The 16,354-nt window shown below is 41.0% G+C and overlaps 1 protein-coding gene and 1 pseudogene across 1 annotated transcript; one reads left to right on the top strand and one right to left on the bottom strand.

The window, feature by feature from the left end:
- The first annotated feature begins 11,179 nt into the window (after positions 1–11,179).
- Positions 11,180–12,092, top strand: LOC145822802 (uncharacterized). The gene is made up of 3 exons (XM_082920949.1): positions 11,180–11,607; positions 11,707–11,972; positions 12,079–12,092. The coding sequence occupies exons 1-3, from the start codon at positions 11,180–11,182 to the stop codon at positions 12,090–12,092; spliced, it is 708 nt and encodes a 235-aa protein (XP_082777075.1).
- Positions 12,093–15,285: 3,193 nt separating this feature from the next.
- LOC114260232 (pro-cathepsin H pseudogene) lies at positions 15,286–16,116 on the bottom strand (annotated as a pseudogene).
- Between the last annotated feature and the right edge of the window lie 238 nt (positions 16,117–16,354).

Raw genomic sequence — 16,354 nt, forward strand, 5'->3', positions numbered from 1 at the left:
GACTCTGTAAACTGTCCCGACATTGATTCCGGTTAGCTCCTTCATGGGTCCGACAAGACTCTGTAAACTGTGCCGACATTTGATTCCGGTTAGCTTTTCCAAGGGTCCGACAAGACTCTGTAAACTGTCCCGACATTGATTCCGGTTAGTTTCTACAAGGGTCCAGCAAGACTCTGTAAACTGTCACAACAACTGTCACAACATTGTCTGCTACAACGGTCCGACATGACCCCATAAACTGTCTTCTACATCGGTCTGACACCGCCATCCAGTGTCCTCTACACCATTATGACACCACCATACAGTGTCCTCTACATGGTTATGACACCCGCATACAGTGTCCTCTACAACGTTATGACACCACCATCCAGTGTCTTCACCAATGGTCTGACACGACCATACAGTGTCTCTTAGCCTCTTTTATTTTTATGTATTTTCTTGTTTTGTTACTCTCTCCAAACTCAAGTTGGTTAGTTCCTATCCCCCTTGAGTTTGCGGGGGGCTGTTAAAATCCACCTACTCTCCACCTACTTCACCCACTTAAACCTACTCCACTAAACCTAACCCACTACACCACTACCACCTCACCTACTCCACTAAACCTAACCCACTACACCACTACCACCTCCACTTCACCTACTCCTTACCTACTACACACTCACCCTCTTCTATATATAGGAATCATGAATCATTGTAATAGATATCAATACAACAAACATATCAATCAATAATACATCAGTTTATTTTTTTTCATCATATTTTCGGAGTTCTTCTTCTTCATATTTTCTAAGTTGGTATCAGAGCAACAAAAAACACAGCAGCCCTAAAACCGTCATAGCCATGTCGGAAGTCACGTCCGGAACCACTTCAACCCCTGCCGCTGCCATTCCGGTGAAAACGTCCAACTCTCACTCTGTCCAAATCACCGCCATCCGCCTAAATGGTGATAATTTTCTCCGCTGGTCACAATCTGTCCGGATGTATATCCGTGGGCAAGGAAAGATCGGTTACATCACTGGTGACAAGAAGGCTCCTGCTGTTAATGATCCGCTGTTCGACAATTGGGACGCTGAAAACTCCATGGTTATGACATGGTTGGTCAATTCCATGGAGGAGGATATAAGCTCTAATTACATGTGCTATACTACTGCACAAGAATTGTGGGATAATGTTAGTCAGATGTATTCTGACCTAGGAAATCAATCTCAAGTTTTCGAATTAACTTTGAAGTTGGGAGAGATTCGTCAAGGAGATGATTCCGTCACCAAATATTTCAATTCGTTGAAAAGGTTGTGGCAGGATCTTGACATCTTCAACACATACGAATGGAAATCGGTTGACGACTGCAACCACCACAAGAAAACTGTGGAAGACAGCCGTATTTACAAGTTTCTTGCCGGCCTCAACATTGAATTCGATGAAGTGCGAGGAAGAATTATTGGCAGACCTCCTCTCCCATCCATTGGCGAAGTATTTGCCGAAGTCAGAAGGGAAGAGAGCCGAAGGAGCGTCATGCTTAAGAAAAAAGGTAATGGTGAATCAATTGAAATTTCTGCTTTAATTAGCGATGCTGCGGCCAACAAGGCTGCAAATTACCAGCGCAGGTTTGATGATAAGCCACGGGTCTGGTGTGATTTTTGCAACAAGCCTCGCCATACACGCGAAACGTGTTGGAAGATTCATGGCAAACCTGTCAACTGGAAAAGCAGCAAACAAGGAGAGAAGAATCGTGGCTTTCCTACCGCTAATGAAGCCGATTCAGGTCCCTTCAACAAAGAGCAGATTGATCAACTCTTAAAGCTGATAAAATCCAACTCCTCAACCGGTACTCCTAGTGTTTTGTTGGCACAAACAGGTAGAAATCCTAAAGCCTTCTCTTGCCTAAACTTCTCTCCGTGGATCATAGATTCCGGTGCCTCCAATCACATGACTAGTTTTTCCCATTTATTTAGTACCTATTTCCCTTGTTCTGGTCATGACAAAATCAGAATAGCCGATGGTAGTTTTTCACCTATTGCAGGAAAAGGATTTATTAAACTAACTGAGAAAATTAATCTCAATGCTGTTCTTCACGTCCCCAACTTAGCCTGTAACCTTTTGTCTGTCAGTAAACTATCTAAGGATTCTAATTGTCGTGTTACATTTTTTGAATCCCATTGTGAATTTCAGGACCAGAACTCGGGGATGATGATTGGGCGTGCTATGATGCTTGAAGGTCTTTACTACTTTGATGAAGTACCTGTTAGTAATAAAAAAGCTCAGAGCTTTAATAGTACCAGTTCAATCTCTGTTCGAGAAAAAATAATGCTATGGCACTATAGGCTAGGACATCCTAGTTTTCTTTATCTGAAACATTTATTTCCAGAATTATTTAAAGGGATTGATTGTTCTTCTTTTCATTGTGAAAGTTGCATTTTTGCAAAATTTCATCGCTCTACTTATTTGCCAAAACCTTACCAGGCTTCAAAACCTTTTTATTTGATTCATAGTGATGTTTGGGGCCCTTCTAAAATCACTACTCTTTCTGGTAAAAGATGGTTTGTTACATTTATTGATGACCATACCCGCTTATGTTGGATTTATTTGATGAATAAAAAATCTGACGTGAAAAATTTATTCACAAATTTTTACAATATGATTGAAAACCAATTTCAAACCAAAATTGGTATTTTACATTCTGATAATGGAACAGAATATTTCAATGAGCAGTTGGGTGAGTTTTTGGAAAAAAAAGGGAATTTTTCATCAATCTACATGTCGGGATACCCCTCAACAAAATGGCATTGCAGAACGAAAAAATAAACATCTACTTGAAGTAGCACGTGCTATAATGTTTTACATGCATGTTCCTAAATATTTATGGGGTGAAGCAATTTTAACAGCCTCTTATTTGATAAACAGGATGCCTACAAAGGTGTTAACATACAAAACACCTTTTGATTGTCTCAAAACTTTTTTTCCTGACACGAGGTTGTTTTCTGATTTACCCGCCAAAGTTTTTGGATGCACTGCCTATGTTCATGTTCCCAGTCAATTTCGTTCAAAACTTGACCCCCGTGCTATAAAATGTGTTTTTTTGGGTTATTCCTCAAACAAAAAGGGGTATAAGTGCTTCGATCCTCAAAACAAGAAATTTCATGTGAGTATGGATGTGTCATTTGTGGAAACAAAATCCTATTTCCCCAACACTTCTCTTCAGGGGGAGACAAGTGGAGTAGAAGACCGTTTTTGGGATATTTCTATCCCGCTCCCCAATGTCATTTATCCTACACAAAAACCACATCTGTCTGATAATGATCACTTAGGAGAACCAAGTTCTATGGTGCCTAGTCAAGAAGATTCTTGTTTAGGGGGAGAAGTACTACAAAATGATCTAAATCCTGAGCTTCAGGTTTATACTAGGAAGCGATTTCATCTGAGGAATAATGACCCGAATGTCCATCCTAATGACCCGAATGTCCACCCGAGTTCTGGCATCGAAATTTTAGGTAATCCTATTCCTTCTATTTCCGACCTTGATGTACCTATAGCAATTAGGAAAGGTGTCCGAAATTGCATTAAACATCCTATTGCAAATTACCTCTCCTATCAAAGACTGTCTAAAAACCATAGAGCTTTCACATCTAGGATTTCACACTTGTTTGTTCCAAGGAATATACAGGAAGCATTGGATGATCCGAATTGGAAATTAGCAGTCATAGAGGAGATGAATGCTTTAAGGAGAAGTGGTACTTGGGAGATAGTTGATCTACCCAAAGACAAGAAAACAGTTGGGTGTAAATGGGTGTTTACGATAAAATGTAACGCAGATGGAAGCGTTGAGAGATACAAGGCGAGACTGGTAGCTAAAGGCTTCACTCAAACTTATGGGATCGACTATCAGGAGACGTTTGCTCCTGTTGCTAAAATAAATTCCATCAGAGTACTGTTATCTCTTGCAGTAAATTCAGATTGGCCTCTACATCAACTTGACATTAAAAATGCATTTCTCAATGGTGATCTTGAAGAGGAGGTGTTCATGAGCCTACCGCCGGGATTTGAGCAGAGACTTGGAAGTGACAGAGTATGCAGATTGAACAAGTCATTATACGGACTCAAACAATCACCAAGAGCGTGGTTTGAACGCTTTGGGAAGGCAGTTATCAGTTGTGGCTTCTCGCAGAGTCAAGCAGATCACACAATATTTTATAAACATTCAAAAAACAGTAAAATTGCAATTTTGATTGTTTATGTTGATGACATTATTTTAACTGGTAATGATGAAGCAGAGTTAGCAGCCCTCAAAGAGAAACTCGCAAAAGAATTTCACATTAAGGATCTGGGAGCCCTCAAGTATTTCCTCGGAATGGAATTTGCAAGATCCAAGGAAGGTATATTCGTTAATCAGAGAAAATATGTTCTTGATCTCCTTGGAGAAACAGGTATGCTTGGTTGTAAGATGGCGGAGACTCCGATCGAGCCTAACTTGAAGTTACAAGCTGCTAAGGCTGAAGAAGTCAAAGAGAGAGAACAATATCAGCGACTTGTAGGGAAATTGATTTACTTGTCTCATACGCGGCCTGATATTGCCTTTGCAGTCAGCATGGTAAGTCAGTTCATGCACTCACCAGGGGCAGAGCACTTTGAGGCCGTTTATAAGATCTTAAGATATTTGAAAGGAACTCCAGGGAGAGGCTTACTATTCAAGAAACATGGACATCTTCAAGTTGAAGTATACACAGATGCAGACTGGGCAGGAAGTGTTACAGACAGGAGATCAACATCCGGATACTGCTCCTTTGTAGGTGGGAACCTAGTTACATGGCAGAGTAAAAAACAGAATGTGGTAGCTAGAAGTAGTGCAGAAGCAGAGTTCAGAGTTGTTGCCCATGGAATCTGTGAAGTAATGTGGATTAAAAGAATTCTTGAAGAATTAAAGCTTTCTCACCCGACACCTATGAAGGTCTATTGTGACAACAAAGCAGCTATATCTATAGCTCATAATCCAGTTCTACATGATCGCACAAAACATATAGAAGTGGATAAACATTTCATCAAGGAGAAAATCAATGCTGGCATAATCTGTATGACCTACCTTCCAACAGATGAACAATTAGCTGATGTGCTAACGAAGGGACTACACAAGAAGCAATTTGATAAGCTGACTAGCAAGCTGGCTATGGAAGATATCTTCAAACCAGCTTGAATCTGTGTGTCTTGCTGATGGTTCTTGCTCTTCTGTCCAACATACGGGTGTTGTGTCTTTATCCCCTGATATCACTTTATCTTCTGTGTTGCATGTTCCCAAGTTTGCTTATAATCTCTTATCTATTAGTCATCTTGCCAAAACCTTTAATTGCGCCGTCATTTTCTTCCCATCTTCGTGTCTTTTACAGGACCTGAGTTCGAAGAGAATTTTTGGCAGGGGATACGAGTGCTATGAGCTATACTACTTTGGAGATCCACCGGACCAGCCTTCTTTGCCTTTAGCTAGTTTTCAGGCGTTTGTTTTGCCTACTTCTATATCTTGTGTTTTTTCTGTTCAAACTTTAGAGTTATGGCTCGCATGTTTGGGTCATGTTAACTTTCAATATTTATGTCAACTTTTTCCGTTATTAAATAAAGTTCGCAATGATTCTAAATTTTATTGTGTTACTTGTAAGTTGTCTAAACATATCCGTACTAGTTATATACCACATATGACACCTACCCCTAGTGCTTTTAACCTTATTCATTCTGATGTTTGGGGTCCCTCTCCTGTTCTTGCTTTTTCAGGTCATCGTTATTATGTGAGTTTTATTGATGATCACACTAGGTGCACTTGGGTCTATTTACTTCACCGCAAGTCTGATGCATTTCCCATCTTTATTCAGTTTTTGCAAATGGTTAAGGCACAATTTCGTACCATTGTTAGGAACATCTGTTCTAATAACGGTGGGGAATACATCTCCAATGAGTTTCGTTCTCACCTTAATCAAACGGGTATTCTTCAACAACTTACATGTCCTTGAACCCCTAAATAAAATGGTGTGGTTGAACGTAAAAACCGTCATATTATGTCTGTCGTGTATTGTCTTCTTTGTGGTATGAGTGTGCCCAAGTCTTATTGGCATATGGCTGTTCTTACTGCTGTCTATCTCATTAATAGGACTCCTAGTCGTATGTTACATGGCCTTACTCCCTTCCATATTCTTATGCCTTATATTACCCTTTTTCCACTTTTGCCTCGTGTTTTTGGGTGTATATGTTTTGTTCAGGACCGGCGTCCCACTCGCACTAAGTTAGATGACAAGTCTATTTGTTGTGTTTTTTGGGGGTATTCTTCCATGTCTAAAGGGTATAGATGTTTTGATCCTGTGTCTCGTCAGTTTCACCATACTTTGGATGTTATTTTTTGTGAGGATCTTCCTTTTTTTAGTCTTAATCCCCGGTTACAGGTTTCCCCTTCAGCTCCTCAAAGTGTTCGCCCGGTCCTCATTTTAGATGTGGTTGTGGATGAGGTTGCCCCCCCTCCCTCTTATCCTCCGCCTTCGCCTCCTTCCCCTCTCCCTTGCAGGTATACTCTCGCCGCCCTCGTGCTCAGCCCTCTCCTGCCACCTTTCCAGTTCTTGGGTCAGGTAATTCTTTCCCTTTACATACCTCTCCTTCCCTTCCTCGCCGTAATCCTCCTCGGAATCAACATCCCCCTAATCGTTGGGGTTATATGTGCAGTACTAATCATCCCATTTCCCAGTACCTCTCCTATGATAGGGTTTCCAACTCTTATCATTCTTTCCTTGGCAAGCTTGAGTTCGAGTCTATTTCCTCGATCTGTGTCAGAGGTCCTTCAGAATCCAAAATGAGCGGCAATGCAGACTGAAATGGCAACTTTAGAACATAATCATACTTGGGATTTGGTTCCTTTACCTTCTGACGAGAGTACTGTGGGTTGCAAATGGGTCTTTGCTATTAAGTACCTCCCTGATGGCTCCGTTAACCGTTATAAGGCCCACTTAGTGGCCAAGGGCTTCACTCAAGTTCTTGGCAAGGATTTTGGTGCTACCTTTGCACCAGTTGCCAAGATTACCTCTGTTCGTCTACTCATCTCTCTTGCCGCATCCCATTCTTGGCCCCTTTATCAGCTTGATGTCAAGAATACCTTTCTGCATGGGGATCTTCTTGAGACAATTTATATGGCACCTCCTCCTGGTTTTCGAGCTACGGGGGAGTATTCAGGGCAAGCATGTCGACTGTGCAAGTCTTTGTATGGCTTAAAGCAATCTCCACGAGCTTGGTTTGGTCGTTTTAGCTCAATCATCCTCTCCATGGGCTTTGTTCAGTGCCATTCAGACCATACTTGCTTCATCCGTCATAATTCTGCAGGTCAGTGTATAGTCTTGTTGGTGTATGTGGATGATATCATTCTCACTAGTGATGACTCTATAGGCATTGATCAAGTAAAACGGGATTTGGGACACACCTTTGATATTAAGGATTTAGGGAATCTCAAGTATTTTGTAGGGATTAAGGTGGTTCGCTCACAACAGGGGATTTCCTTATCTCAAAGGAAGTACACTCTTGACTTACTTAAGAATATTGGTATGTTGGGGTGTAAACCAGCTTCTACTCCTATGGATCCCAATGCCAAGCTCACATCAGAGTCCGGCGAATTACTAGAGGATCCAAGTATGCATCAGCGTTTTGTTGGGCGTCTCATCTATCTGACCAATACTAGACCTGACTTGACATTTGCAGTTAGTGTAGTTAGCCAATTCATGCATGCATCTCATACAGAACATCTTGATGCAGTTCATCACATCTTGAGATATTTAAAGACCTCTCCTGACTTGGGATCGTTCTTCACAGTTGATCCTCAATCTGGACTCTCCTGTTTTACTGATGCTGACTATGCAGGATCTAGAACGAATAGGCATTCTACTTCTGGCTTCTGTACTTTTTATGGTGATCATCTTATATCATGGAAAAGTAAGAAGCAAGCAGTTGTTTCTAGGTCTTCTGTAGAAACTGAGTATAGGGCTATGGCACAAGGTGTAAGATAAACTGATTGAAAAAGAGAATAAATTGTGTATTCATGTTATATATTGAATGTGTATTTCACAAGGAGAAGCTCACTCTCTTTTATAGAGAGGAGAGTGTTGTACATAGGATGCCAAATGCACCAAAAGCAAAAACAATAAACATTTTACTTTACATGTATATAATATATGCTAATGTATGGCAGCTATATATCACACTAACATTATAATACACTAACAGCCCCCCTCAAACTCAAGGAGGAGAGACACAACTAACTTGAGTTTGGAGAGAGTAACAAAACGTGAAAATAAAATAGGATAGGAGACACTGTATGGTCGTGTCGAACCGTTGGTGAAGACACTGTATGGTCGTGTCAGACCGTTGTAGGAGCTAACTGGAATCAATGTCGGGACAGTTTACGGGGTCATGCCGGACCGTTGTAAAAGCTGATGTCGGGACAGTTTACGAGGTCATGCCGGACCGTTGTAGAAGACTTTGGTGGTGCACCAAGGGGGCGACTTAGGAAGTGCGCCATGGGGTGGCTTGAGTGGTTCCCATGGTATATAACCATGCTCATCAGCTTGGGTGGTTCACATAGTGTGTAACCATGCTCACCATGATATATGTATAACCTTCCCCTCAAACTCAAATAGGTGTGAAGATAGAAACCTATTTGAGGTTGAAATAAAAGGATTGATAAAGTGGAGCAAAACAGCTCAACACAAAGTGAAGATGTTAAAAAAAAAAATGAGAGAAAGGTTTTTTTTTTTTGTTTGTTTGTTTGTTTGTTTGTTTGTGTTTTTTTTTTTTTTTTTTTTTTTTTTTTTTTTTGGGATTACGAAAAAAGGAAGATAAAATAAAATAAATAAAAGTAAAGTGGGGGTAATGTGAATCAGCAACAGTTTTAAAAAAAAAAAGGATGGTGAAAAGTGAGAAAGCTCATGGTATTAAAGTATAGAATAAATTAAGTAATGAAAAAAAAAGTGTTGTTGTTTGTTGGAATAAATATATATATATATATATATATATGAAAAAGGAAAAGGATAAATACGGGAATAAGAGGAAGGAAAAGAAAAATAGTTTGTCAAAAACAAAGGGACATGCCCATGTGGGTGTCATGATAAGAAAAGCAAAAAGAAAGAAAGAGAAGAGAATGCAGAAAGTATCCATGTCTTTAAAACTTGTAAGGATTTTGTTTTTGTTTTTTTTTTTTTGTTTTTTTGTTTTTTTGTTTTTGTTATGTTACGTTTATTCTTTGATTGGTAGCTTTGTCTTCGGGAAAAGGGTATGCGTGAAAGAGAGATTAAAAGACCCACAGATGATAAAGAAAGAAATAAAATAAAATAAAAAAGAAGAAGAATGGGTTTGTGGAGGAGCTGTAAGCGGCGATGAGTCCAATGCCTTGGTTGTTTTGTAAACCGATGAAAGCAAGGAAGAGTCCGATTCCAGCGATGGAGGAGATTCGGACTGGTTTTGAAATAAGTTGAGCAAGTGTTGTGCGCAACCCAAATGATGAAATGAAGAGGAAGATTACCCCACCGCCCTGCAAGAGCTCCATTATAGGAGAGATGGCCGGAGCCATGGACGCCTACTAGAGTGTAAGCAAAGTAAACATTGCTCCCCCTGAAATTTTGATGCAAATGAAGGGCCCTGATTTGCTGCAGGCCTTCTTGAAGAAATCCACATCGGGCATACGAAAGACTATCGAGACAGCAGGCGGTATCAGCCATCGGATCAACGACAAGAGAGAGCAAGGGGCTCTAGCAGATTGCCTGGAGTTGATGGAACTGTCAATGGATAGAGTGATGGACTCTGTGGTGGCAATTGAGAAAAGGACAGCCGAGTATGCCCATTCATGGCTCAGTAGTGTTCTCACCAACCATGTTACTTGCCTAGACGGGTTAACCGGATCGGCCCGGTCCATGATGGAGCCTGAGCTCGAAGACATGGTGGTAAGATCTAGAGCTTGTCTGGCCTGTGTTGGGCTTAACCCTGAAACCATAGAAGGTGGACTATGAGCAGAATTTGTAGCAGCGGAGTGAAGGTATGTGTAGAGGTCCGGCGGGCGGCCAAGGCGAGGCTGCCGCCCGCGGGTGAAGCGGAATTACTAAGTTGTTAACCTAGCTCTGATACCATGTAAGATAAACTGATTGAAAAAGAGAATAAATTGTGTATTCATGTTATATATTGAATGTGCATTTCACAAGGAGAAGCTCACTCTCTTTTATAGAGAGGAGAGTGTTGTACATAGGATGCCAAATGCACCGAAAGCAAAAACAATAAACATTACAATAAACATTTTACTTTACATGTATATAATATATGCTAATGTATAACAGTTATATATGACATTAACATTATAATACACTAACACAAGGCACTTGTGAGATTCTATGGCTGCGTTCTATTTTGGCAGAGTTAGGATTTGAGGAGACTGCTCCTACTTCTTTATTTTGTGACAACAAGTCTGCTATTATGTTGTCTTCTGATTCTGTCCTACATGACCGTACTAAGCATATAGAGGTTGATATACATTTCATTCGAGAGAAGGTTTGGATTGGTATTGTGAGACCATCCTTTGTCTCTTCTTCTCAGCAGTTAGCAGATATGTTCACCAAGTCTGTAGGTCCAAAATTACTCCGGTCGTCTATCGGCAAGCTGCGTTAATTGAATATCTTCACACCAGCTTGAGGGGGAGTGTTGGAATTAGGAAATAGTAATATTATAATTATGGTAGTGTTGGAATTAGGAAATAGTGATATTGTAATTATGGTAGTGTGTAATTATGGTAGTAATATTTAATACCTTTTTTATCTTTGTTTCCTATTTTGTTCGTTTCCTATTTTGTAATATTGTTTCATTATAAATAAAGCTCTACCTCATTCATAGGTAAGTCAAAACAATTCTTTTCATCCTTTTAATCAAGGTGAACAAGAAGCAGACCAACGGGACGCTCCTGCGCAAAGACAACAATTTAGGATTGCCCAAGGTCAAGGACTGCCACAAAATTCTATGTTTGATTGGACCAAAGACTTGTTGGAGATATTACAAAAAAGATTAAGATGGAGGTTCCAGATTTTGAAGGCAAGGTTGATCCGACAGTGTTCTCAAATTGGCTTGCTTCCATTGAGAAGTATTTTGAATGGTATGACATGACGGATGAACGAAGAGTGAGTTTGATAAGATGAAACTTGTGGGATTGGCAAAAGTATGGTGGATTGGTGTGGAAAGAGATATCAGAAGAATGGGGCAGCCACTAATAGGCACATGGCAAGAGATGAAAGCCAAGCTTCGAGAGAAATACATGCCGTCGAATTATCACGAAAAGTTGTGTGGCCAACTTGTTACTCTAAAACAGGGCAACATGTCAGTAGCAGCATATATGCAGAGATGTGATGAACTTAAGACTAGAAGTCAAATTGTGGAAGATCCATGTCACACCCTTGCTCAATTTAAGTCTGGTTTGAGGACTGATATACAACGAGAATTGCTTCGTCAACCCTTATACAGTATTGAGCATGCATTCCAAGTGACACTTGATATAGAAGAATACTTGAGTTACTCAAGTACTAAGAAATTTGGGTCTCAAGCAGGGGAGATAACATTTAGAAGGTTCACTGATGCAAATAAAAGCACAAAAACAGCATCTTTGCAGCCACTAAATTGACCAAACATATCCAAAGCCTCATCTTCTAGTGTTGTTGATCATAGAAATCAAGGTACTGTGACTGTGAAGCCAAGTGGGAGGGATAAAAGCACTACTTGTTTTAAGTGTGGTGACTCTGGGCACATGGCTTATCAATGTCCAAGGAAGAATACCCTCCATATTGCAATCGAAGAGGACATGGAGCAACTACCAGAATATGACCAATCACAGGAATATGTCAACGATGGGGATGCATTCAATTATGGAGACGGCAGATTTGATGATTTAGGGGAAGATGAGTTGGAAACCTCCTTTCTTAATGTTGTTAGGTGTATTCTAGCAGCCCCTAAGGTGGAGCAAGAAGAATGGCGACGAACATCAATCTGTCAAATGCTGGTCCGTTGTGGAAATCAACCAAAAACACTTGTTATTGATAGTGGAAGCTGCATGAATGTTGTCTCTGCATCAACCAAAAACACTTGTTACATGAATGTTGTCTCTGCATCAACCAAAAACACTTGTTATTGATAGTGGAAGCTGCATGAATGTTGCCTCTGCATCTACAGTTGAAAGACTTAAGCTTCCAATTGAGCCACATCCTCATCCTTACAAGATAGCTTGGATTGACAACATGTCTATTCCGGTAACTCAACGATGCCTTGTTTCTTTTGCTTCGCCTGTTTATAGTGATTCTATTTTATGTGATGTACTTCCTATGAATGTCACTCACATCCTTCTTGGTCGACCATGGCTTTACAATCACGCTGTACAACACAATGGACGAGAAAATACATACACTTTCTTACTTGGAAAGAAGACAATTGTCCTACATCCCATGACTATGGCAGAGATGAGAAGATATGAAACTCCAAAGCCAAAGCATATTGCTGAAAATCAAACTAAACCTCCCCATGTATTCTCTAAAAGGCAATTCGTAATGGAAAGCAAAGAATCAAAGCTTATCTATGCTGTAGTGGTTAAAGAAGTGAAGCAACCAGCAACTGGTCCTGAAACAAAAAGGCCTTTTGAGGTTGAGAAGTTGTTATATGAATTTGCGGATATAGCACCAAAAGAGCTTCCTAATGAGCTTCCTCCCATGCGTAATGTCCAACACGCAATAGATCTTATACCTAGGTCTCAATTGCCTAATCTTCCAGCTTATCAAATGAATCCTAGTGAACATACTGAGCTAAAAAGGCAAGTAGATGAGCCGTTGTCCAAAGGATTTATTCGCGAAAGTTTGAGTCCTTGTGCTGTTCCTGACTTGCTCACGCCAAAGAAAGATGGCACGTGGCGCATGTGTGTCGATAGTCGAGCTATCAACAAAATAACCATCAAATATCGGTTTCCAATTCCTCGACTTGATGATATGTTGGACATGATAGCTGGTTCTACTATTTTTTCAAAGATAGACTCGAAGAGTGGTTACCATCAAATACAAATAATGCCTGGAGATGAGTGGAAAACTGCCTTCAAGACAAAGAATGGTCTCTATGAGTGGCTAGTTATGCCATTTGGTCTTTCCAATGCTCCTAGTACATTCATGCATTTCATGACGCAGGTACTTAAACCTTTTACTAGTCACTTCCTTGTGGTCTATTTTGATGATATACTAATCTATAGCAAGACCAAAGAGGAACACATCTTCCATCTCCAACAGGTTATGAGAGTTCTTCGCCAAGAGAAACTCTATGTAAATTTGAAGAAGTGCTCCTTCATGAGTCCAAGCGTCGTGTTTTTGGGCTTTGTTATCTCTGCCAAGGGTGTAGCGGCTGATCCGAACAAAGTCAAAGCTATTATAGAGTGGCCGATTCCTACCACCATGCAAGAAGTTCGTAGTTTCCATGGATTGGCAACATTCTATAGGTGCTTTATTCAAAATTTCAGTACAATAATGGCACCAATTTCTAATTGCATAAAGAAGGGACGGTTTCTTTGGACCAGTGCAACGACTAAAGCATTCGAAGAGATAAAGAAAAAAATGACTGAGCTCCTGTCTTATGCCTTCGGGACTTCTCTAAGGTGTTTGAAGTGACTTGTGACGCCTTAAATGTGGGAATTGGGGGTATACTCAGTCAAGAAGGCCATCCAATTGCTTATTTTAGTGAGAAACTTAATGACGCACGACAAAAGTACTCTACTTATGACAAGGAATTCTATGCTGTGATTCAAGCACTTCGTTACTGGCATTACTATCTCATATCCAAGGAGTTTGTGTTGTATTCTGACCATGAAGCTCTCAAGTACATCCACTCCCAAAAGAAGTTGAATCATCGACATGGAAAGTGGGCCTCCTTCTTGCAAGAATACACGTTCGTCATCAAACATAAAGCTGGGACAGAAAATAAGGCAACTGCTGCGCTTAGTCGTGTGATGCTAACTCTCAACTCTATGTCCATCCAAGTTGTGGGCTTTGATTTGCTCAAGAAAGACTACTCGTCTTGCAAAGATTTCAGCATAATCTACACTGATTTAGCAGCCGGACAGCATGCTGACTATCCAGAATTCTTTTTACATGATGGGTATCTTTTTAGGGGAACTCGTCTTTGTTTGCCTAATACATCTCTACGCGAAGAGGTGATTCGAGAATTGCATTCTGGAGGAGCAGCAGGTCATTTTGGCAGAGACAAGACAATTGCAATGGTTGAAGACCGTTATTATTGGCCAAGTCTTAAACAGGACGTTGCTAAAGTTGTTTCTCGATGTCGTACCTGTCAACTTTCTAAAGGACGAAAGTATACGCTCCATTACCAGTACCACATGAGCCATGTCAAGACCTAAGCATGGACTTCATCCTAGGGCTGCCACGAACCCTTAGGGGATATGATTCCATTTTTGTGGTGGTGGACCGCTACTCAAAAATGGCTCACTTTGTCCCTTGTTCAAAGACTTCTGATGCTGTCCATATTGCTAAAATCTTCTTCAAAGAAGTTGTCCGACTTCATGGTTTGCCAAAAACAATTGTCTCAGACCGCAATGTGAAGTTTATGAGTTATTTTTGGCGTACTTTGTGGAAGATACTGCATACAAAACTGAAATTTTCTTCTTCTTTCCATCCCCAAACTGACGGTCAAATAGTGGTTGTTAATCGTGTTAGTATATATTAGTATATATATTAGCTGTCAAACCTTTAATAATATACCTTTAATGATGTTGTTTGGTTTGTGTTTCTACTTTCGATTTGTAATTGTTCTCCCTCTCCTCTATAAAGGAGCTCAACACAATCAATAATACATCAATAGATACATTATTCTCTCTGTATTTCTCTCTTTTACATTGAATTTAACATGGTATCAGAGCTAGGCTAAGAAGCTAGTAATTCTGCTTCACTGGCGGGCGGCAGCCTCGCCTTGGCCGCCCGCCGGACCTCTACACATACCTTTACTCCGCTGCCACAAATTATTCTTCTTGATCTTGATCTTGATCTTCTTGTTGTTGCTGCTAGTTCAAGCTCTCAGCCTTGAACCTCAAACACATGTATCCCAATATCTGCTCCTTCAGATGGTGTCTTTCCTGGACTTGCATCTGCATCACAGCAGAATTTTAACCAGTCCTTGGCACAAGTCCCGTCAATTGGGCAGCAGCAAATATCACCGCTACAGAAACCACTTCAATCGCCACAAGACTTGCCATCTTCCCTGCAGCTACACTCTCAGACTCCATCGTCTTACAGAAACCACTTCAATCGCCACAAGACTTGCCATCTTCCCTGCAGCTACACTCTCAGACTCCATCGTCTTACTCGCAGACGCAGCCTTCACAGGCATCACTCCAACAACTTGGTCAGCTGCAAATGCCTCAGTCTGGTGGTCAAGACCCCTATTGTATTTGATATACTCATAGTCTTGGGATGGCAACCCACCATTGCAGCCAAAGTTATTAAAAGCTCCTGCACAATCCACAAGCTGCTGTTCTGAGAGAGAGATCGCCCTTCCAAATGCCTGGTTGTAAGCTGCCTCCAGAGCCCCTGTGGTGCTGAAAGTCCAGCATGATCCGCAGTGGCCTTGATCTTTGACTGGGCTGACTATTCCTGTCACTCTCCAGTCTTTCGAATTAGGAAGAACTTCATCAGTGAGCTTGTGATTTCCCCTTGTGGTGGCAGAACAGTTTTGAGCAGCTCCCAACCTATGTTTGCGGAACTCTTCCCAGGTCCAATCGGAAAAGTGATTGACACCAAGAGTGTAGGAAAGTTTCTTTTGTTGTGCGATTTGAAGTCTCGTAGCTCATCAAAATCGAGAACCGTAGCTTCATCTGGGATGCCCATGGTCTCCGACGACAAAATCGTCTTCATCTTGAGAGAGAGAGTGCGAAGATCGCCCTCTCCATGATGATCCTCTTCTCCGCCGGCGCTCAGGCCGCCTGCGGAGCCACCTTCGGCATCATCCCCTTCATTTCTCGCCGATCTCTCGGAGTCATTTCTGGCATGGTCGGAGCCGGTGGGACTTTTGGGTCTGGTTTGACACAGTTGATCTTTTTTTTTTCACAAGCTCCAAGTACTCCACTCACATGGGTTTATCTTAGTTTGCTCAGATGCTATCTCACTGGAAAGTTCACTTTTTTGACTAAAGCCACCGCCTTACACACAACCAATTTTTTTTTTCATTTTATCATCATCATCATGTACCCCACTCTCTCTCTCTCTCTCTCTCTCATTTTTTTTTTCACTTTCCAACCCACCAGCGCACATGCTTTCCTCCTTAATATATTATTATT

This window comes from Camellia sinensis, chromosome 1 (assembly GCF_055761805.1).
Source record: "Camellia sinensis isolate YWXY chromosome 1, ASM5576180v1, whole genome shotgun sequence".
NCBI classification, from domain to species: domain Eukaryota; kingdom Viridiplantae; phylum Streptophyta; class Magnoliopsida; order Ericales; family Theaceae; genus Camellia; species Camellia sinensis.

What these genes read in the sequence shown, in the direction of transcription:
- LOC145822802 (XM_082920949.1), top strand. Translation starts at nt 11,180, where the DNA reads ATGAAACTTGTGGGATTGGCAAAAGTATGGTGGATTGGTGTGGAAAGA. An exon ending in GGGGAGATAACATTTAGAAG is followed by an intron (nt 11,608 to 11,706) that starts GTTCACTGATGC and finishes TGTTGATCATAG; the next exon opens with AAATCAAGGTACTGTGACTG.